Source organism: Xyrauchen texanus, chromosome 12 (assembly GCF_025860055.1).
Source record: "Xyrauchen texanus isolate HMW12.3.18 chromosome 12, RBS_HiC_50CHRs, whole genome shotgun sequence".
Taxonomy (NCBI): Eukaryota; Metazoa; Chordata; class Actinopteri; order Cypriniformes; family Catostomidae; genus Xyrauchen; species Xyrauchen texanus.
In genome coordinates, this window is record NC_068287.1 from 22,342,301 (window position 1) to 22,365,571 (window position 23,271).

The following is a 23,271-nucleotide window of genomic DNA, read 5'->3' on the forward strand; positions in this document are numbered from 1 at the left end:
AATGACTCGCCAGAAACTGCTTCTTGCTCTTTGGGTAGCCCTCCAAAATAGCTCCAACCATTTCAGAAACCTAGCAAGTAAAGTGAAATTTTAATTTATAATACTTTTGATAATACATTTAAAACTGTGTTTGGAGTATCCTTTCCTATGACATAAACAGTTTATACACTCACTGAGCACTCATTAGGAACACCTGTACACTTATTTATATGATTATCTAATAAGCCAATTGTGTGGCAGCAGTACAATGTATAAATTCATGCAGATACAAGTCAGGAGCTTCAGGTAATGTTCACATCAACCATCAGAATGGGTACAATTTGAATCTCCATGATTTCGACCATGGCATGACGGGCTGGTTTGAGTATTTCTGTTACTGCTGATCTACTGGGATTTGCGTACACAACAGTCTCTAGAGTTTACTCAGAATGGTGCCAAAAATATCCAGGGAGCAGCAGTTCAGAGGACGAAAATGCCTTGTTGATGAGAGAGGTCAACAGAGAATGGCCAGACTGGTTTGAGCTAACAGAAAAGCTATGGTAACTCAGATAACCACTCTGTACAATTGTGGTGAGCAGAATAGCATCTCAGAATGCACAACACGGCAAACCTTGAGGCGGATGGGCTACAACAGCAGATGACCACATCAGGCTCTTTTTTTAGGGCCAAATTGTTCCTAATAAAGTGCTAAGTGAGTGTATATTATTTTTACAAGAGACTTTCAAATAAAAGACACTCATCAAATAGGTACAACCAAATTTCCATAAGCGTGATCTGGATATTATAGGTTATGTACTGCCATCGTAATTATGCTTTATATTTCATTGTTTCCAATCAGTCAACCATTAGCAAAGATAACCGACAATACAAAAAATTTGATACCTAATACTGCATTGTCCATTCATTATAAAATATGGTACTGGGGACAAACAAATGGCCATCTTAGGCATGAATCGGAAATAAATGCACTTTCATCAAAGCATGCTGTTACGATTCCTGGTTGTCTGCCCAGTGTTTCTCGTGTCCCCTGTCTTGAACTACATTTCCCACAATTCCCGGCCCTCATCACTTTGTTCTCACCTGCATGTCATTTTGTCGTTATCATGTGTCTGTGTATTTAAACCCTGCTGTTCCTCCATTCCTCTGTCGATCGTTGCTTGTTTGTAGATGCTTGTGTTTTACCCTGCTCACTCAGTTCATGTACCCTTTGTATGTTTTCGTGTTTTTGGTTTCAGTTTTCCCATCGTGGATGTTTCTTTTGTTCCTGTCTGTTTTGTTTTCACCTTGTTAAATAAAACCCACGTTTAGATCCTCATTCCTCGTCTGCCTCCTCCTACTAACGTCACACATGCGTATTACAGCTGTATTGATCAAAATAAGTTGGCACAGAGTGCATTTTGTTGCCGAGTTGAACAAATGTTTTTGTGGATCATTACCAGTCTCTTCCTTTTTCTCCACACTTTAACATACTTCTCTCTCTCCTTGAAAACCTGTGGGGCAATACAATTAAGTCAATCAAATGAGCATATCATACTGTTCAGTTTCACAACACAATAGTCTGCATAAGAATCAACATTGACTATGGATTTAACCACACTTAACGTTGGGTTCGAGATTGGTTTTATTTACATTTGTCATATGGCTAAAAGCAAAAGCTAAAAAGGCACCAGGTCCTAATTCAAGAATGCTATGAGCAGCAGTGATTTCAGACCTTCTCCCTCTCCTCAGGGGTCACATGGTTTGTGGCTGATTTGATTTGATGTAACTAGAACACTCCTTTTGCAACTCACGGATCTCTGCTGTGGTTAATGAGCTGTTTAGCTCCTTCAAGTCTGTGGACAGAAATATGAATTCATTTTTTTCCCTCTTTTCACAGCAGAAAACACACTGTTTCTTTTAAATAATGTAGTTTAACAGCATTAACGGTCTTTAACGTCATACAAACATCCACAGACACAGTAAACATTACTGTGGGTGCACATTTAACTCACGGTTATTAATTAGACAGGTGTATTCAAAACAGAATTCGTCTTTAGAAATGTATAATGTAGTATTTTACCATTTTGCCAAAGCCACACTGATTTTGTAGGTTGGTAAAGACATCTTGAGCACAATAAGGTCTGTTTTTCTCATTCTCAAGCGAGGATCTGTGCTAAACCTGTTTGTGAGGGGTGAAAGATGGAAATCGTGAATGTAGCTGACTTTCTTTAAAGGTGCAATATATTTTTTTTGCCAATGTGTGAACGTCTTGTAACGCAACTTAAAAAATTTGCCCTTCTCTGACTGCCTATGTTGCCTATTAAAACCAGTAGACTGATTTTCATGTGAAGTGAGCAGGTCGCTTTTGCCGAGAAAATCCAAAGGATGTGAAGTTTATGCACGCTCCGGAGAGCCTTGCCTCAGTGCTTCCCTTCCGCTTTTCAAAACAGACAACAGACAGTCTGCAATACTAGGTAACGTTATCTTAGAGATGAAATCCAGCAAAAGTTCGGCTCCAGCACAATGACTCCTAAACAAACTAATTAAAAAGAAAAAAGAAAAAAAATAAACATTTATCTATTGAATCCCATCTGGCTAAGCGGAAACGTGATCAAGGTTGAGCAAAAACTAGAGTGAACATCGGCAGGGCATTTGATTCCTGTTTTGGGGATCAAAACCGACCCTGAATTGGAGTTCTTATTATTGGACAGGAAAGCTTACATAAATGCAAAGCATGTGAAATATAATGCCATAAGGATTGATCTGTGTAATTTTAGCTAACTTGATCTTGCCTGCTAACGCTGAAGAATTGCAAGCTACCTTGCTTCATAATTTTCAAATATTTTAACGATCTTCTCTTTATACTAAAAGTCAGGCTATTGTCAATGTTAATCTGTAATTATTCAGCAAAGTAAACTACAATAATACATGAAATGAATGCTAGACAATGTTCAAGATAATGCAAAAAGCTCCCTTCATTAGTGTAACGTAACTTGGTTATACAGAAAATATAAACATTCTATTATTATAAAAACAAAAATGCATCGATATATCAAAATGAAAGTTGTGATGGAATCACATCAATACTACATTTATAATGTACAGTCTATTTTATAAACAGCTACTGTCATCATCCACCAAATTTAGCTAAAAGCTATTGATAAAGCTGGCTAGCTATTAAAAATGACCAAAAATAAACTGAAGCATGTAAAACAGCTCAAACATTTTGTCATTACAATTACATATATACAGCACCTCTGGATTTCTAAGTTTAAAATTCAATATGCGCTTTACTAATGCTGTAACTCTGCTAAAGATACAGAACACATCTTTAATGTGCTTTTAGAAAAACAGGATAGTAGAATAAAATCTAGTTGCAAGTGGTTTTTTTAGCATCTTTTGTAGATATTAAATAAAGATTTTTTTATATAAAGAGGTTAATATTATATACTGGTGAGACTTTATCCATAAATCACCTCTACTTTTTATAATATTTAGAACTGTATTGAATATCTTAATTCACGAAAGAAAAAGGACAAAACAAACATTGAGCAAATTTGCGGTAGTACAGTAAAAGTATTTTAGATGGATCACATTGTTACATATAATTTTGTTTTATTATTGTATTTGTATTGTGCATGGAGCTGTCCACCACTGCTTGATTAACATTTTTGGATGTTACTAAGACTTTGTGTTTTAATAATAACAATTACATTTTAATTTGTTAACTAGAAAGATAATTTTAAGCAAATAGGCAAAAATGCATAACTGCAAAACTATAGAATAACTAATAACAAAGAACACATTCTTACTTAAAGAATACATTAATTCATATTTGTTTATTGTTTTGCACATCAAAAGTAAAAAACAAAACAAAAAACATTGTGAGAATTGAAGAGGAAAATACTATTGTGACAGGAAAGAAAGAAATCATTGACACTGCAGAATTCAGCTATAGAAAAACTCCTGTAAAAATATTCACACAAAGAGAGAGAAAATGAGTGATTCTGTATTCTCAGCCTCAAAATTGCAAACAGCTAATTGATTTATATTTAAATCACTGATATCAATACAAAATCAATATATGACACGGGGTGTAATTTATTTCTATGTAAAAACCACCACTTCATTGTCCCATTTGAATTGCTGGTGAGGCTTCTTTAAATTGACAAAGGATAAAATAGGCAAAGCATGTTTCAATTGTATGGTAATCACATCGACACACTCACGAAAAAGCTTATTTACTGCTCATGTTTTTTGCGTGTATGTGTGTGTTTTTCCCCCAAAAGATGGATGGACAATTTATGATCAATCCAGTATCATTAAAATAACATGTGTTTGGACAAATGTCTAAAATGCCATTATCAACTCAACAGAACAAAAGAGTATCGTATGAACAATAAAGTATTAATAACAACGCTAAATAAAAAGCATGAAAGTAAAAGGGGGACATTCAAAGTCTCTAAACTCAATTATATTTTATTTGTGGATAAAATGAAATACCTAAAAAAAAAAAAAAAAAAAAAACCTTTGTATCACAGAAATCCAAACAAATAATCAGCAATTCAAATCTTAGGGCTTCCAAACAAGCAAAAAAAAAATAAATAAAAAAATACAGAAAGAAAATTTTAAGAGTTGTGTAATATCACAGCAAAGTAGCAAAAGAATCACGCTAATAAGCTGCACTGCACTGTTCTAACCTGACTCAAGTTGGATGGATAAATTAAGACTTGGGTTTGAGATGTAATTCACAACATGAATTGACAGACTGAATACAACAATTCTCAGCATCACTGCTGATTAGAGAGATAAAACACCTCATGTTTCCTGGCTGCTCCATTATTTTAAGTTAAAAATGCTTTCTGTCTTATAAAGATAAAACCAAATAAGAGACTTGCATTCCTTGCATTTTCAATGGAGGAAAATAGAAATGATTTATGGTAACAGAACATATTTTTATTGGTGCACTAGCCTATAGTTCTCCCCCAATAAGTTTCCAAATTTCCAGCTTAAAAAACAAAAAAACAAACTCAAGGCCAGCAATGAAAATTATCATCAGCACTGGGTCAGAGATAGAAAAGGTGTACACTAATTGGACTTATAGTCTGGACTAATAGTCCAAAGTGTAAACTAAAAAGGTTTAGAATCTACTAAAGACACAGTGACGCAGCAAAATAAAATTGCAATTCCAACTAATAATTTTTTCACACCACAAAACTCATAATCTCAGTGAGGAAGAAATGTAAAGAGTTTTTATTTCTTTGTGCATTAGAACAGATTTCTAGATAGTTAAACTGTAAATCTCATACCAGATCTCCATGCAAGATTTTGACAGCAGAGATTTTCAGTTTTCCAGCTTCTGCCTGTATAAAAGTTTCTGTATAAAATCAAAATGGTTAAAGGAGGCTGTGTTCACGGGCAGTTCCAGCCAAATGGCTTGTTTGAGGTATAATCATTAAAAACTAAATCAATTTATCCTGCTAAAATGATCATGATAGATAGGCTGGCAAGCATGGTCTTTTTTTTTCCCTCTCATAAACAAAAACACTGAAGAACAATTGGATTTGAAAAACAGTATGCTGTACAGTTATCCTGGTTAAGAAATACACCTGTTGTTACATTTTGAACTGTAGTGAGTGAATATTCTTTGTTGAAGTGAGCCTAATGTCTGATATATAAAACTAGGAGAGTTCTTGACTTTATGTAAATGTTTTGAAATCACATTGAGCTTAACATTTCAAAGTTTATATATATATATATATATATATATATATATATATATATATATATATATATATATATATACACACACACACACACACACACACACACACACATATACACACACACACAATACTGGTCAAAAGTTTTGAAACACAACTGAAATGCTTGAAATTATCTTAAAAATCTTTTGATCTGAAGGCGTCGGGTGCTTAAATGTTTGAAATTAGTTTTGTAGACAAAAACTAATTGTGCCACCATATTAATTTATTTCATTATAAAACTAAAACTGAATACAAAAAAAGTTTTTGAAATTGATGACTTGGGCCAAATAATAAAGAAAAGCAGCCAATAAGTGCCCAACATAGATGGGAACTCATTCAATACTGTTTAAAAATCATCACAGGGTGATACCTCAAGTTGTTTGAGAAAATGTCAAGAGTATGTTTCTGCATATTCTAGGCAAAGGGTGACTACTTTGAAGATGCTAAAATATAACACAGTTTTGATTTATTTGGGATTTTGTTTAGTCACAACATAATTCCCATAGTTCCATCTATGTTATTCCATAGTTTTGATAAATTTACTATTATTCTAAAATGTGAAAAATTATAATTAAGAATAAGTGTTTCAAAACTTTTGACTGGTGTGTGTGTATGTATATATATATTCAGTATTTATACTCTATATAATTCCAAAATTAATGGAATTTGCATTTCACTGCCATTAGATAAAACAGATGACAAATTAGAAGAATTAGCATTTAAAAATTCTGACCAGTGACTGTAACAAAAGCTCACAACTATAAGTCTGAATAATAAATAACAGTCTTACTGAGATCAGGCTATGGCCTTAATATGTCACTATTACTTTAGCAGACTACCTTGCTCTGCAATGTCTTGACCATATATCTTACAGTCTTTCTTTTAGTGACTTGATTTTTTTAAGCATTTATAATCCAGACCAGCATCTATGGTGGAATGACTGATTTGGTCCCTTGATATGTTAATGATCCAAGACACAAAAACACAAAAGCTTCAGATACCAAAGATCTATAAGACTAGATTCATTTAGTTTGGGATGTGTTTATAAAGTCAGGTGTTTGTTTTGCTGGTTTTAAGAAGTTAGAGATTTCTGATCATTGTAATGTGTCTATAATAGTTTTTCTATTGCTTAGCCTACAAAATAAATCTTTTGTCTTTTGCATTCTTTTGCATTGCAGTCTTTTGCATTCAAGTCTCACTCACATCCATAAATCACACACAAACAAATGAGAGGACATGGAAGCTCACGGAGTATAAACCAAGACAAGACATGATTACTTCACAGTGATATCAACTGCAGCCAGTGGAGGAATCCTGGCAAGTGTAACCTAAAGCCTAGGATATACTTTGTTTTTTCTCCTGGAATTACATCTCTTTGACCGTGAGCACATAAAAATTAGTTTGACACATGCACTATGATCTTCAGTGCAGTCAATTCCATACATATGTGCAGACAAAATGCACACTGCTAATGACAAAATTGTTATCATGTGCACTGTGCCTGAGATGCAGCAGCAAACGAAAAATGTAAGCACTTAAGTACTTTCGACTTAATATTACATTAACAGTACATAACAAATACACTCTTTTTGCCTTACATAATCAAACAAATGAAAAATCTAAAGCATTTCTGTAGACATTCAATCAAACACTGCAAATTTCTACACAGATCATGGTGTGCGGGACAAGTAGATATACGAGGTGAAAATAGACAAAGAATACGTTTAGTTGGTGTGTATCACGCACACACACAAACAAACATGGCTCACTGTGGTTTCCCCATCAAGTTGGACAGGAAACTGGATCCCTGGGTTCTGTTCTGGACACCCTGACCCCCTCCTCTAGCACCCGCCCCTCCAAACGGATCCAACTGGTTTAGCTCCGACTGATCCAACATCTCAAAATCCTCTCCATCTAAGTCCAGGTCTGTGTCCAGCTCCGAGCTCAACTGCTTTCTGTATCCCCTCGGAGGTCCTGCCCTTTGGCCGCTCTCTCTCCGAGGACCTTGGGGTGGGCGAGGCTGCATGGCGCCAGCTATTGCAACTTGGATCATGTTGCTGGCAATGACCCCTGCCAGGCTACTAGTGAGGTCAGAGGTAGTATTTAAGGAGCCCAGGGACAGCTCAAGGTCGAAGTCTTCTTGATCAGACTCCATCTGGGTGTCCAGGTCCAGCAGGGCAGAGGTAGAACCACGAGGGCCGGAGAGGGTGGCTGAGTTCAGACTGGGAAGCCCGATGCTGGCATCATCATCGTCCTCCATCAGGGTGGCGTCTGGGTTGATGGAGGGGAAGTCTGGAAGCCCACAGGCAAATGATTCCTCTGGATCACTATGTCTATCCAGATCTATGATAGAAAATTTAATTCATTAGGATATTTCAGCATAAAATGACACATGCAGTGGATGAGAAGTGAAAGAGTAGAAATCTCAAAAGTATGTGGACACCCCCTCTTAATGATCGAATTTGGCCTACAGCATTCTAGCTGTAAATCTAGACAATTGTGCGATTCAAATTTTTTGGCAACAGTTTGTGGAGACCACTTTTCTCTTCCAGCATGACAATGTCCCTGTGCACAGCGAGGTCCATAAAGAAATGTTTTACTGAGTCTGGTGTGAAAGATCTTGACTGGCCATGACAAAGCCCAGACCTGGACCCCACTGATCACTTTTTTGGATGAATTTGTTGACTGAGAGCCAAAACCAATCACCCAATGTCAGCACCTGACCTCACTATCCCCTTTTCCACCATTGGGACAGGGCTATCACCGGTACCAACGTCAAACATCCCGCCCATTTCACAAGCAAGAGGGGAACTCAAGCTGAGGTATTAGACTCTGGAGACTAGCCCTGATTTCTTCTACTGATGATTCTCCAGTCTCCATTGATCTGTTCAGGGAAGCTGGAAGCTAGATATGAAGAATTGGGAAATGGGTATCTTGGTGCTTACCCTCTGACCTGATTCACAAAACTCTCAGCAAAAATGCCTTGACATTGACCCCACCTCAATCCCCAGTTGGACTTCCTTGACCCAAATGTAATCGGCAGGCCTGGGCCCTTGAAGCCCAGAGAAGGCATTATGAAGTTACAGTGGGAACGCAACTTGCCCTGGCATGCACTAGCATGCCCTCATTTGGCCCGATAGTGCAAACGCGGCTACTGACGATCGTGTCTGAAAGGGACAGCCATGTTCCAATATATTGTGATAATCCTTCTCAGTCGAACGGAAGTTGTTAGGGAGAACAGGTTTTGAAATTAAATGTTCAACAAGCAGCACATATGGGTGTGTTGCTTAACTGTCCACATACTTTTGAATTCAGTGTAGTTTATTTTCAAATATGCCTGTGGTGTCTTACCCTCTGAGCCCTCAGTGAGGGGGGTTTGACCCCTGGAGAAGTTAAAGGTGCCGTTATCCATGTATGAAACCTCTACATCTGAATGCTCGGAGTCAGTCATTGCCAATTCCTTAGCAACAGTTGCTTCATCAAACTAAATGTGCAGGATATTTAGAGCAGTGTTAGCATCCTGCATAACACACTGGATTACAAAAACAATGAGATCTCCTATTCTATGGTCTTTACAAATAAAACCCCTACAGATCCCTTAAAACCCCAGCAGCTGTTCTAAACCCTCATGTTATAAATACCACTGAACCTAACAATGGGCTCACCACTGGGCAGAAAGCAGCCAGCTCTTCCTCACTGTCGCTGCCTTCATCCAAGGTCCCACTTCTGATGGACTTACGGAGAACTACACACACACATACACAGAGAGATTATCAAAGTTTAATATGGTTGATATGGTTTGTTGAATGTTCGGTACAATCTTTGTGAGAGTGAATAAAAGCTGCACAGTAGGATTCAAAGGACCACTAGAGGAAATTAATTTTTTCTATCCAAATTCCTTTTTTATTACAAATTACACTCACGGAGCACTTTATTAGGTACAACTGTACACCTACTTATTCATGCTATTATCTAATCAGTCAATCATGTATTAGCAGTGTAATGGCATAACCGTGGCATGATTGTTGGTGCCTGACGGGCTGATTTGACTATTTCTATAACCGTTGATCTCCTGGGATTTTCACGCACAACAGTCTCTAGATTTCACTCAGAATGTTGCCAAAAACAGATCTGCGGATGGAAACGTCTTGTTGATAAGAGAGGTCAACGGAGAATGGCCAGACTGGTAAAAGCTGACAGAAAGGTTATGGTAATAAGATAACCCCTCTGTACAATTGTAGTGAGAAGAATATCATCTCAGAATGCTTGTCGAACCTGGAGGTGGATGGGCAACAACAGCAGAAGACCCGACGGGAACTTTATTAGGACCATAGTTTTCATAATAAAGTGCGGAGTGAGTGTATATCTTTCATTAGTGAACTAGAAAGTGCAGAAACTTTAGTGTAGAAATACAGTATTTCTATACATTACATCATATTTACAAATTTAAAAAAATTTATTCTTAATTTCAAATCTTTCAGTTTATTTCCAAGTTTAAATAAAAAAACAACAAAAAAATCCTGATCCTGAATAATTTGCTTTAAAAGACACAAGAACGATCTAGCCCTGAATGAAATACAGAATCCTAATGACCTTAAACCTTATCAAAAACACACAGCTAAACATAGAAGTGACATTAACATACCCTTTGTTTTATAGACAGTTTACTGGACTCAAACTGTACTTACACTGGTTTTCTATGGGCTTTGACATCATGTATCCTTTGACACTGAAGTCCAGCCACTGCAGGGCTGGCTCCAACTTCAAACACGCACGCTGCCACAACCGATAATACAATACCAATGGGCAAAGCAATACACCCAACACTGAGAGAGAGAGAGAGAGAGAAAGAGAGAGAGAGAGAGAGAGAGAGAGAGAGAGAGAGAGAGAGAAAGGGAGGTTAAATATTTTGCAGTTGTTTAGACACTAGAAAGGATGAGTAATGCTTGAAGAATTTCTGCTACTCACAAATCATGTATGAGAGCACCAATCCAGGGATGTAGCACCCCACCATGGCCAGTAAGGTGAACAGGCCACAAACCAGAATACAAAACTGCAAAACAAAACAATGACAATTTTTTCTTTCTCCCATTTTCAAATGTAAACCAAATGGATTTATATCTTATATTCACAATATCTCTCATAACGAAAACATAATTGCCATAATTATTACAGATCTGATAACAGCATTATGAAACTAAAAAAGCTATTGCAGATGTGATTTTGACCGTGCTTCAGGAGGGTTCTGAGAATAATCTCACCTTCCCTGGATTTTGCTGTTTCAACTGCACAGTGTCTGCTGCACAGGAAGACCCAGTGATCCACACTTCTGCAATGTGGTGGCATAATTCAGGCACACTCAAAGTGCCAGGCTGCACCAGCCCCCAGCTGACAGCCAATAAAAAAAAAAAGAGCAGTATTAATTAATTTTCTTTCCATCTGAGGAAGACTGAAACTTCTGATTACTCAAACAAGCTAACAAATACATATGGCATTACCTTTCATTCTCCCTCTCCTCTTGTTTTTTAACTGTAAGAGGTCAAAACAAGACAACATTAAAGAAAATGTGTAAGTCTGGAATAATATGAGAAAACGTAACGGACAAACGAAGAACAAAAAAGACAGCTAAACATCAGGGTAAGAGGTCACAGGATATAAAATACAGGACAAACCTTGCATTTTTGAATGCAAGATGTTAGAATGATTTGTTACTGCTAGTTTATGACCATTTGCTTGGTTAAGTTCATAATTTGCTATTAAGAATTGAGCCGCTTTTTATATTGGCTCCATTTAGAGTATTCGAGTATTTTTAGGTTGATATGGTGCTGGTAGGAATGGTCACTTCAACTGTACAGGAGCTGAATGAATGTGAATGGAAATAAACAGTGCATTAAACTTGAGTGGGTCAAAGCATGTATTTTTGACACATGCAATATTTTTAATATTTAAAAAACAATAGACAGAAAATCACAACTGTATAAGTAATTGATAATCTACAGTCAGTCGGCCATTATCCCAAACTCCATCACATCACCCTGAAGGGATTCATTTTGCAATAATAACCAGCTGACTGAAGATTATCCATTATTATTTACACGGCTACTTAACAAAAATCAATTAATCGGACATGAAATAATGATTTCAGTTGAAATTACATTATTAAGTGAGAAGAAATAGATGCAGTGTCCAGAAACAGCTGAATTCCACCTCCTGTTTGCATCGGAGTTCTGGATAGTGTTTATATTGAGATAATTATCCCATTTATTACAAGACTACTTGCCAATGGAGATGAAATATTGATTTATGTTGACATTATTTTATTAGCTTCGAGATCGCAGTGATTCAAGAACTAGGAATGATGACTCGCAGTACCTGGATTAAATATTATTTTATCCATGGATGTGCAGTCACTATTCAGAAATATCAGACCAATGGATGACACAATTGACCAATTAGAGTATTCCAGAGAGCCGTGTAATAATGATTTATAACAGTGTTAATATAATTAAATTGTTGTTGACATTAAGCATTTAAAAGAGGCCCACTTTTATTCTAACTAACATTTTTCATTTTCTTATTTTGTTTTCTTTAAAACTCACCCATGTTCAAAAAAATCTCTCTCAAATGACAGAATAGTTTAGATTAATAATCATGATTATTGTTGAGAAATATAATTGTGATTATAATTTCAAATATTGTTGTAGGTAGACAAAAAGACTACATGATGTTAAATAAAGTAATAGTAATATTAGTAGTAGTAAACGGAGAATGGTCAATTTTACCTTTGATCTTGGGCCAGATATTAATTCTCCAAGTGTCAACACAAACAGCGAGGGCCAGACCTGATGCCAGCAGAAAGAGCAACCTCAAAGTGCTCAGAGCAAAAAACCTGTGAAGAGGGAAGCATGATTTTCATTGTTAGTAACATGTAAATAAGATGAACACTGCAGTTTCCATGCTGAGGGAAACAAAGGTGCAGTTTATCCTGAAAGTCCACATTGTAAGCCATGTAGTGGACATTGTGATTGACATGTAGTATACAGTCAAGTGAAGATCTACTGAATGTGTGAGGAAAGAAATTATTGTTTGCAGGTGTTTCCGGCCCCAATCATTTCCTGTGCAAATCTCAGAGGTGGCATGTACTGCATGAGCTGTTGTGCTGCGAGGATGTGATTTTCCACTGTTTCACAGAAGACAAATGCATTTTAGGTGTGTGAAGTGGCATATGCATTTTAGGGATAAATAAAGTTCTTACTGAGAGAATCTAACCAGAGCCTAATATCTAAAAGGATATATATCTAGTCTAATGAACGCAAGAATCAACCAAAACACAGTTTTCAGACTACTGCCTAATCCATGTGACTTGTCCTACTGATTAAAAAACGATAATGATCATAGACTACTCCATCTATCCTTTCATAATAATAATATTAACTGGATTTATTATCCACCTCTCAAGATAAATGGAGGGAAAGGAAACACCATGAGCTGTGCTCCTCTGCTGCTCGCTGAGGCATATAAAAGGAGATAATAAGATTGGGGGAAACTTTCTCTGATGGAGAGGGTGACTGCACTAAGTGAATGAAGACTGCATGCCTGAACAGAAAAAGAGAGACCCATTCAACCCAAAACAATTGTCTTCTCACTAGCCTACATCTTTCTTCAGTTGTATTCTTGACATCTTTCTACTTCTTCAAGCATGTTCTCGTGCCCTCTCTCTCCAGCCATTATGCTTTTCCAGACTTACTGAGTGTCCCTACAATAACACATGTTCAAGTTATGGATATTCCCATTTGTGTACAAAAAGTATATGGGCTCAAGGGGAAGGCAGGCCTTAGATAAGTTTTAAGGGATAGTTCACCCAAAAATTGAAATTCTCTCATAATTTATTTATTTTGTTTTTCAATATCTTATCTGTGCTTCTTGCACAATGAAATTCTTACTTTATAAACTCCTCTAAAAAAATAGGAGTAACAGGGCATAGGAGAGAGAAGACAACAACAACAACCATGTAATAAAATAAAAAGCAATATAAAAATGTTCAATAAAAGCAATACCCAACTTTAAAAAGAGATAAATATAAATATGAAAAGAGATGCAGTGCAGGAACTTATAAAGTGTCAAGTACTATTAAAGTGTCAGTGACTATCATTACATTATGAAATGTGTATATAATAGTCCAGTTGGTAAAGTGTAGATTGTACAGGGTGGTCTTATCCTGATGGCACCAGTGGAAGTGGATAGCGACTATTGATCATCCTGATGGCCTGGGAATATAAGCTCTCCCAGAGTCTGGAAGTTCTGGCTGCAGTATTTCGGTACCGCTTGCCAGACTTCATAATGGTGAAGAATTTATGGGCAGGATGGGTGGGATCACTGATAACATTATAGCCCATTTGAACATTCTTTTATTGTAGATGTCCTGAAGTGAGGGGAGATTCATCCCTGTGATTTTCTGGACTAACATTAACAACCTCTGCAATGCCTTAATGTCTCGTGCTGTGGCCATACCACACACAGCTGTGCAACAGGTTAACACACTGTCTACAGTACATCTGTAAAAGCTGTTGAGGATTTGTGGTGACACATACCAAACTTCCTCAGTCTCCGAAGGAAGTACATCATCAGATTGGCCTTCTTAACCAACTGCATTGTGTTCTTTGTCCACTTTAAGTCCTCACAGATGTTGACACCAAGGAACTTTCCACTCTCTCTACCTCAGAGTCTCCAATCATTAGTAGCCAATGAAATCGCTCGCCCCTCCTCATGTCCACAACCATCTTCTTGGTCTTGTTGATATTGTTTGAGATTGTTAAATGTTTAAATGCATATTTTATTTTATATTGTATAGTGTATATTGTTATTATAGTTTTTATTTTATTTTATTCATTACCTGGCACCTTATTTTAATTCTATCTTATCATTATTATTTGTCTTGTCATTATCTGTTTTGTGTATTAATGCTTTGGCAATATTGTATGTAAACACAATCATGCCAATAAAGTACTGTTAAATTGAAATTTGTTAGCCTCACACCATGTGACCAATTCTAACACCTCTCTCCTGTAGGCCGTCTCATTGATCAATGGTGTCATCAGCAAACTTTTTGATGATATTGTTGGGTTGGGCAGCAACACAATCATGTGTGAATAGGGTTTTGTAGAGCACAGGGCTGAGTACACAGCCTTGGGGTGTGCCTCTGTTCATGATGAACACAGTCACACATCAAGGCTCATCCCATCCCAGATGTGTATGACTTTCTTCTGCTGAACACAAATAAAGTTTTTTTAGAAGAATATTTCAACTCTTAAGGTTCATACAATGCAAGGAAATGGTGGCCAGAACTTTGAAGCACAAAAAAGCACATAAAGGCAGCATAAAGGTAATACATAAGACTTTAATCCATGTCTCCAGAAGCTATATGATTGGTGTGGGTTATACACATATCAATGCATAAGTCCTTTTTTTACTAAAATCTCCACTTTCACATTCCTCTGCTTTTGTTTTTGCTGATTCACATTATTCGTGCATATACCTACTGGGCAGGGAGGAATGTTTATAGTATACTATAAACTGAATTCAATATTGATCTGTTTCTCACCCACACCTATCATATCGCTTCTGAAGAGTCTTTTGGATTACTTGTATGCTGCCTTAACATGCTTTTTTGAGCTACAAAGTTCTGGTCACCATTCACTTGCATTGTATGGACATACAGATCTGAAATATTAATCTACAAATCTTAATTTACATTCAACAGAAGAAAGAAAGTCATACATATCTGGGATGGCATGTAGGTGAGAAAATTATAAGATATTGTTTCATTTTGTGTGTACTATCCCTTTAAGGTATGAACAAAAACGAACATCTGTGGCAGCAATGGCATAACTAACCGGTTTGGGGACAAAGTACATCAGTTGGCACATTAATGTGTGTCACACTGTAAATGAAATAATGATTGTGAAGTCTAACTGCATAGAAGATACATATTCTTTCAGATCATAATCAATACAGTCCTGTTAATAGTTTTAAGGAATGCAATGCACACAGTTCCCTGTTTAACATGCACTGGCAAAAGCAGTCAAACAGAATTTTTCCATCAATCACAACTCGGTAATCCACAGAACCTCAAGAGTTTTGCACACAAAGCACTGCCTTGACCGTATCACGAAAAACACAGCCAGAGCTCACTGTCTAAATATAGGCACCATCTGTTTCTTACCTTAAATTAAAGGGGCAACAGACTAATGCGCCCAGATAAACTTAAGGCTTATACAAGATCCTCAAAATGTTAATGAATAACGAAAAAGTTACAATTGGGAGCAGGTTGTAAACACAGCCCCAGTAGAGATAAATCCATGGAGATAAAGCTCATCCACTCACCAGAAAATGACGTTGACGGCCGTGTAGAGGAATACACTATGGAAAGGTCTCTCCCACACCAAAACAGACTGCATATAGGTGAGCAGGCGCTCGTGCGGTCCTAACTGCTCCATCAGAATTGCTTTCACTGCGCGGTGTTGCTCGTGTCTCTCGCTGGAGCACGAGCCGCTCCTCAGGCCAAAGCTCGAGCGCAGTTTCCACGAGCAACTGCTCCCTTCATCCGCGTCTTCCGCACCACTGTTATGAGCCATACTTGATATAAAAATGTGACAGCAAAATGTACAGCAAAAAAATTATATATTTATAAGCTGATGCTTAGAGATATGGATGTATGTATCGGTCGCTGACTAGCTTAGCACGAAGCCGTTCAAGGCAGCACGGTGGTAGGCAGACCCCGTGCGTTCAAGAGGCCGCCGCGGTTAATAAGGAGCAAAAGTGAAATAAATACCATTATTGAAGCTAAATGGCTATAGTAACATATTTAACTATCAACTCTATATCTTTCTAATGTTTTCGCCGTGCTACTGTAATATACAATCGTTGTGTTTGTCCTGTGAACAACAGAAAGAGAGAGCGGAGGACGGGCTTGATCTGGCCAATGGCAGATCAGGATTATAGTCAACAGCGATTGAATAACAACAGGCACCCACCCAGCGACCTCTCTCTTCAAATGCCTCCACAAATTATTCATAAAATGCTATTATAACGTCCCAGCTTCAAAGTTTGTATTCTGTTATAAGGGTTTGTTTATTCTGGTTTAATTATAATTGTCACACGAACTCACTTTGAAATATTTTTACAGTATTTTATATTTTATAAAGTATTGTAAACTCAACATAAATAAAGCTACTATTTAGTGCACACTATACATTTCCAAGCAGTGTACTGTTCATAAGTTATATACATAGCATTATTATCACACGTAAATACTGGCAATGTAAAGGCAATTGTATTTATTGTTAGTCAAGGAGGAATTAAAAGACCAGAATGTTATTTCAACCTGACATGATTTTCATTAATACTCTGCTGGCAAGAAATTTGCGCAGGTTTTACGCAGCTTTGTTGTTGTTGTATTTAACCAAAGTAACTTTCAAGGCAAGTCACTCGATGGCTATCTGTGTTTGGAACGCTCCGGGGCAGGCTGGGCAGCTATTTACTACGCCCTTATCCGCAAGCTGAATTATTATTTATTTTTAAATAAATAGTGTCTCAGTTCCTTCCTGAGCCTAAGACGTAACTTTTTTTTTCTCTCTCTTCAAAAAAAAAAAATTCTCTTCAAAAATATATTTAGTCTCTCTTCAAAAATAGTATTTCTCTCTTAATTTTTTTTTCTCTTCAAAAATGTTTTTTTTTAGGAAGAGAGTAATTTTTTAAGACAGGCTCAGGAAGGAACTGACACTACCGTTTTTACCGTTATTTATTTTTTCCACCTGGCGGTTCTTTGTAAACAAGCGGCATTAAATTAAAGCTCCTATCTACACGAATTTGGAAAGACCGGTCGAGATTTAAAAACGATATTTTTCAGGCTGGTTCAGCTAATACGCATGTGCATTCTCGAGTTGATTTTATTACAACCGTGTGACGTTCCAGTTTCTCCTGTTTCCAATTTTAATAGAAGTGGTCCGTCTCTGCTAAATTGGCTATGATTTAACTCAAATCCTGAGTTAATTACGTCATACCGTACGTCAATAATGCTTTCTATGCTCGTTGTTTTGTATGTCTTTTTTATTTTTGTCCTCTTTACAGTGTTCCTCCTGTAAAAATGTGTACATATATTGATACAAAACTTTTGTTTGCGTTGCCTTCACAATTTGTTTAAAGCTGAGTGCAGTGAGACTCAAGCTGTGCGCATGCACAGTGTGCGTCCGTTACGCCGTTGTGTTGCTGGAGCGGCAACGAGCAAACCCAGATAGTTGATTGACTGACGGCAGCATTTCTGTAACCTTTACTGATTGTACAACTGAAACAAGAGGACAGCATGCCTCGAGAAATCATCACCCTGCAGCTCGGACAGTGCGGGAATCAGAGTAAGCTTGCAACACAATCGCAATGTTATGATCTGTTTGCTAAAAACACTAGCTTCACTAAATAACAAGCTAACTGGTTAGCTACCAGCCTGGACAGCTTTATAAATGCATACATTAATACATTAAATTAATATGATTTTGAGCTGATTCTAGTTGATTATTGTAGATTTTCAATTAGCCAGGTTGCCTAAATTGACTGTATCTCATTTAGCTTTATTAGTTTGCTATTCAATAATGATTAATAATTCGTACAGCCGTGACATACATTTTGTGTTTTGCAAAGTTTTCTGTTTCAGTAGTTGTGGTGTTGATTCACATTATTTCTAGATTATTGTGCAGCGCGATCAGTTGCATTTTAAATAATTGCAAAAAGCTTAATTGGCCAAAAATATTTACTTTATCACAAAAATGTCACTGTTTTTTGGACCTGGCACAAAATGACCTGCTAACATCATTTCACTATTCATATCAGCAGCACCTGGGAAAGTGTGAACGAGTACTAGTCAGTTGAAATCACTCGATCATTCTGATTGGATTATGAAAGCAGACTGATTGCTATAAAAGGAGGGAAGAAGTGCTTCCAATCATTGTGGTCTTGTTCGCAATGTTTACCTCTAAAGAAAGATGTGCAGCAGTCATCGCTTTGCATCAAAATGTCCTCGCATGCAATGAAATTGCTGCAAAGAATATTGCACCTGAAAGAACCATTTACCAGATCATCAAGAACTTCAAGGAGAGAGGTTCAACTGCAGTGAAGAAGGCTTCAGGACGTCCCAGAGTATCCAGCAAGTGGATATCCTCATGAGGATTCAGCTATGGAATCGTGTCACCACCAGTGCAGAGCATGCTCAATATTGACAGCAGGTTGGTGTGAGTGCGTCTGCACGCAGTGAGGCGAAGACTTTTGGACAATAGCCTGGTGTCAAGAAGGGCAGCAAAGAAGCCACTTCTCTCCAAGAAAAACATCAAGTACAGACTGAAATTCTGCAGGAAGTACAAGAATTGGACTGCAGAAGACTGGTGCAAAGGTATTTTCTCCGATGAAGCCCCATTCCGACTGTTTGGGACATCTGGAAAATCGATAGTCCGGAGAAGAAAAGGTGAACGCTACCATGAGTCCTGTGTCGTGCCAACAGTGAAGCATCCTGAGACCATCCTTGTGTGGGGTTGCTTTTCATCCTAGGGAGTGGACTCTCTCACAATTCTGCCCCAAAACACTTCCATGAATAAAGAATGGTATCAAAACATCCTGCACTACTTCTCCCAACGATCCAGGAGCAATTTGGTGATGATCCGTGCATTTTCCAGCATGATAGAGCACCATGTCACAAGGCAAGAGTGATAATGAAGTGGCTCGGAGATCATTACATTGAAATTTTGGATCTGTGGCCAGGCAAATCCCCGGATCTTAATCCCATAGAGAACCTGTGGTCAATCCTCAAAAGGTGAGTGGACAAGCAGAAGTCCACAAATTGTGATAAAATCCGAGCACTAATAAGTCAAGAATGGATCGCCATCAGTCAGGATTTGGCCCAGAAGCTGAAATCCAGCATGTCAGTGAATTGCAGAGGTTTTGAAGAACAAGGGTCAACACTGTAAATATGGACTCTTTGCATAAATTGAGTATTTTTGCCAACAAAACCTTTAAAACTCATGAAATGCTTGTCATTGTTTTCCAGTATACCATAGAAACATGTGAAAAAATAATTACAAATGCTGAAGCAGCAAACTTTGCAAAACACAAAATTTATGTCACTGACAATACTTTTGGCCACAGCTGTACTGTCAGCTAGTGATGACTTGAATGCAGTCTGTGTCAAATCAGCCAGTGCATTATAACTTTTTAACCTTGGATTTGTATGACAGATGACCATATCTTACAGCCATTTTACAGGCTGCGTTACTTTGAGTGCTGCGTTGATGGATTTATTGAATAGTGTGTTTTGTCTCTATTCTTTCCCAGCAGGGGTAAAATGTAGACCTGCCACCACCGCTGGCAGCTCTCTCTCGGCTCTCACTCGACCTGCCACCATCACACAAGGCTGAATTCGGCTGCTTAACCTCTCACCGTCACAGGCAGCTCTCATCACTCTGTCTCTGTGCCTCTTTAAGCCAAGTTATATCAATCCAAAATGTTTTTGAATGTGAAAAAATAAGCAGGAAGAGCAATCAAAATTCATTTTAAAATGCTTCAGCTCACGATTTACTGATATTTTATATTCATTATATAGAATGGTCTTTGAGGGTTAATATCCTATTGACATTGTCCCGTCTGGAACATTTTAAGTGTGATTCAAACTTCCACTGATACCACTACTCAAAGTTCAGTTGCCTCTGCGTCACGCACATACTTTAAGAACATGCAAGACTCAAGTGTGAGAACTGCCTGTGGTGTAACTCAACGTTTGGCAACTCGAACCTTCAGCTCCATCCGCAGATTTTCTATGGGATTAAGGTCTGGAGACTGGCTAGGCCACTGCGGGACCTTAATGTGCTTCTTCTTGAGCCACTCCTTTGTTGCCTTGGCCTTATGTTTTGGGTCATTGTCATGCTGGAATTCCCATCCACGACCCATTTTCAATGCCCTGGCTGAGGGAAGGAGGTTCTCACCTAAGATTTGACGGTACATGGGCCCGTCCATCGTCCCTTTGATGCGGTGAAGTTGTCCTGTCCCCTTAGCAGAAAAACACCCCCAAAGCATAATATTTCCACCTCCATGTTTGACTGTGGGTATGGTGTTCTTGGGGTCATAGGCAGCATTTCTCCTCCAAACACGGCGAGTTGAGTTGATGCCAAAGAGCTCGATTTTGGTCTCATCTGACCACAACACTTTCACCCAGTTTTCCTCTGAATCATTCAGATGTTCACTGGCAAACTTCAGACGGGCCAGTACATGTGCTTTCTTGAGCAGGGGGACCTTGCGGGTGCTGAAGGATTTCAGTCCTTCACGGCATGGTGTGTTACCAATTGTTTTCTTGGTGACTATGGTTACAGCTGCCTTGAGATCATTGACAAGATCCTCCTGTGTAGTTCTGGGCTGATTCCTTGCATGGAGCCCCAGACCGAGGGAGATTGACAGTTCTTTTGTGTTTCTTCCATTTGCGAATAATTGCACCAACTGTTGTCACCTTCTCACCAAGCTGCTTGGTGTACAGCTGCCTAAGTTTAAATCTGTAATTTGAAGTTCAAGTGCTTTTATTAAAGTTTCTCTCCTGTGTGGCAGGGGATGAAACGAAACACAGTGTCTTCTGAATCGCAAGTAGGCCTAACATATGACATTCATGACCAGTAGACACACATATTAGTACAAATAACAACAGAACACTCCACAGAAAAACAATTCAGATAATACATACAATTTGAAGCTAACTAGAGCTAAAGAGTAAAATATATATCTCTTTACTGTTGTGCAAGTTGCACTTCTGCATACATTCAAGCAACGTAGGCTGTACATTGTGAGGTTGGATCAAGTTTTCTTTTGCAAAAGAAAAAGACAGGATTGTAGAGTCAACAAAATATGCATATTAATGTTTTAAATATCCTAGTGTGTGTGTGTGTGTACAAGCACATGTTTGTATAAGGTGGTGGATCGCAAGAGTGGCACAAGTGAAAGTGCGAGTTGGAGCTGTGTTTCCATCAACACTTTTAGGCATATTTTAGGATATTGCATGAAATCAGCTGGATGGAAACACCAAGATGCTAATAAAATCTCCATAATGCGCATAGACAACTTATACGCTTGCTTGAGGTAGATGCGGTTTTTTTTATTTGATAAGAAGAAATGCCCATAAACTTATGGAAACACATTTAACAAATTAACTCCTATTGAATTTAACAGGAATACAAGATGCGCATCAAAAAAATAAGGTTAATAATTAATTTATAACTGTATAACGATGATCACGAGAAAGACACTTGTACAGTGACTGAGCCAGTGAGAGCTGTCTGCAGCAGTGGCACGACGAGTGAGAGCTGCCTGTGGCGGTGGCAGGTCTCTGCCATGGAAAGATTTTACACCCTCTCATTTTGTTTATATGTAGTTGGTTTTGAGTTTTGGAAGCAACTATGCGCCGAGCATGGCATCAGCCCAGAGGGCATCGTAGAGGAGTTTGCCACTGAGGGAACTGACCGGAAAGATGTCTTCTTCTATCAGGTACTGTACACAATGCGTTCACACTGTGCCATTAACAAACAACAACATACAGTGCATCTGGAAAGTATTCCCAGCGCTTCACTTTTTCCACATTTTGTTATGTTACAGCCTTATTCCAAAATGTATTAAATTCATTATTTTCCTCAAAATTCTACAAACAATACCCCATAATGACAATGTGAAAGTAGTTTGTTTGAAATCTTTGCAAATGTATTAAAAATAAAAAATGAAAAAAATCACATGTACATAAGTATTCACAGCCTTTGCCATGACACTCAAAATTGAGCTCTGGTGAATTCTGTTTTCACTGATCATCCTTGAGATTTTTCTACAACTTGATTGGAGTCACCTGTGGTAAATTCAGTTGATTGGACATGATTTGGGAAGGCACACACCTGACTATATAAGGTACCACAGTTAACAGTGCATGTCAGAGCACAAACCGAGCCATGAAGTCCAAGGAATTGTCTGTAGACCTCCGAGACAGGATTGTATCGAGGCACAGATCTGGGAAAGGGTACAGAAAAATGTCTGCGGCATTGAAGGTCCCAATGAGCACAGACTCTCAATCATCCGTAAATGGAAGAAGTTTGGATCCACCAGGACTTTTCTAGAGCTCCAGCGTTTCTTTGTGGAGAGAGGAGAACCTTCCAGAAGAACAACCATCTCTGCAGCACTCCACCAATCATACCTGTATGGTAGAGTGGCCAGATGGAAGCCACTCCTCAGTAAAAGGCACATGACAGCCCACCTGGAGTTTGCCAAAAGGCACCTGAAGGACTCTCGGACCATGAGAAACAAAATTCTCTGGGCTGATGAAACAAAGATTGAACTCTTTGGCCTGAATGGCAAGCATCATGTCTGGAGGAAACCAGGCCCCGCTCTCTACCTGGCCAATGTGTTTTGTTTGTTTCCAAAAAAAAAAAAAAACATGTGGAAAAAGTGAAGCGCTGTGAATACTTTC

The 23,271-nt window shown here is 38.0% G+C and overlaps 2 protein-coding genes across 2 annotated transcripts in view; one reads left to right on the forward strand and one right to left on the reverse strand.

The window, feature by feature from the left end:
* Window positions 1-3,832: 3,832 nt before the first annotated feature.
* On the reverse strand, window positions 3,833-16,677 carry LOC127653340 (reticulophagy regulator 3-like). The gene is made up of 9 exons (XM_052139994.1): window positions 16,128-16,677; window positions 12,527-12,633; window positions 11,243-11,273; window positions 11,006-11,132; window positions 10,713-10,797; window positions 10,433-10,570; window positions 9,410-9,489; window positions 9,096-9,228; window positions 3,833-8,087 (listed from the first exon to the last, which is right to left on the reverse strand). Exons 1-9 carry the CDS (start codon window positions 16,376-16,378, stop codon window positions 7,510-7,512), a joined length of 1,530 nt encoding a protein of 509 aa, XP_051995954.1. The 5' UTR covers window positions 16,379-16,677; the 3' UTR covers window positions 3,833-7,509.
* Window positions 16,678-18,001: 1,324 nt separating this feature from the next.
* The window catches only part of LOC127653341 (tubulin gamma-1 chain), a 30,228-nt gene continuing 24,958 nt past the window's right edge, over window positions 18,002-23,271 (forward strand). Inside the window, exons 1-2 of the mRNA XM_052139995.1 lie at window positions 18,002-18,154; window positions 22,195-22,307. Of these exons, the coding sequence (XP_051995955.1) occupies window positions 18,106-18,154; window positions 22,195-22,307 (162 nt within the window). The 5' untranslated portion in view covers window positions 18,002-18,105. The remainder of the gene's footprint in view (window positions 18,155-22,194; window positions 22,308-23,271) is intronic.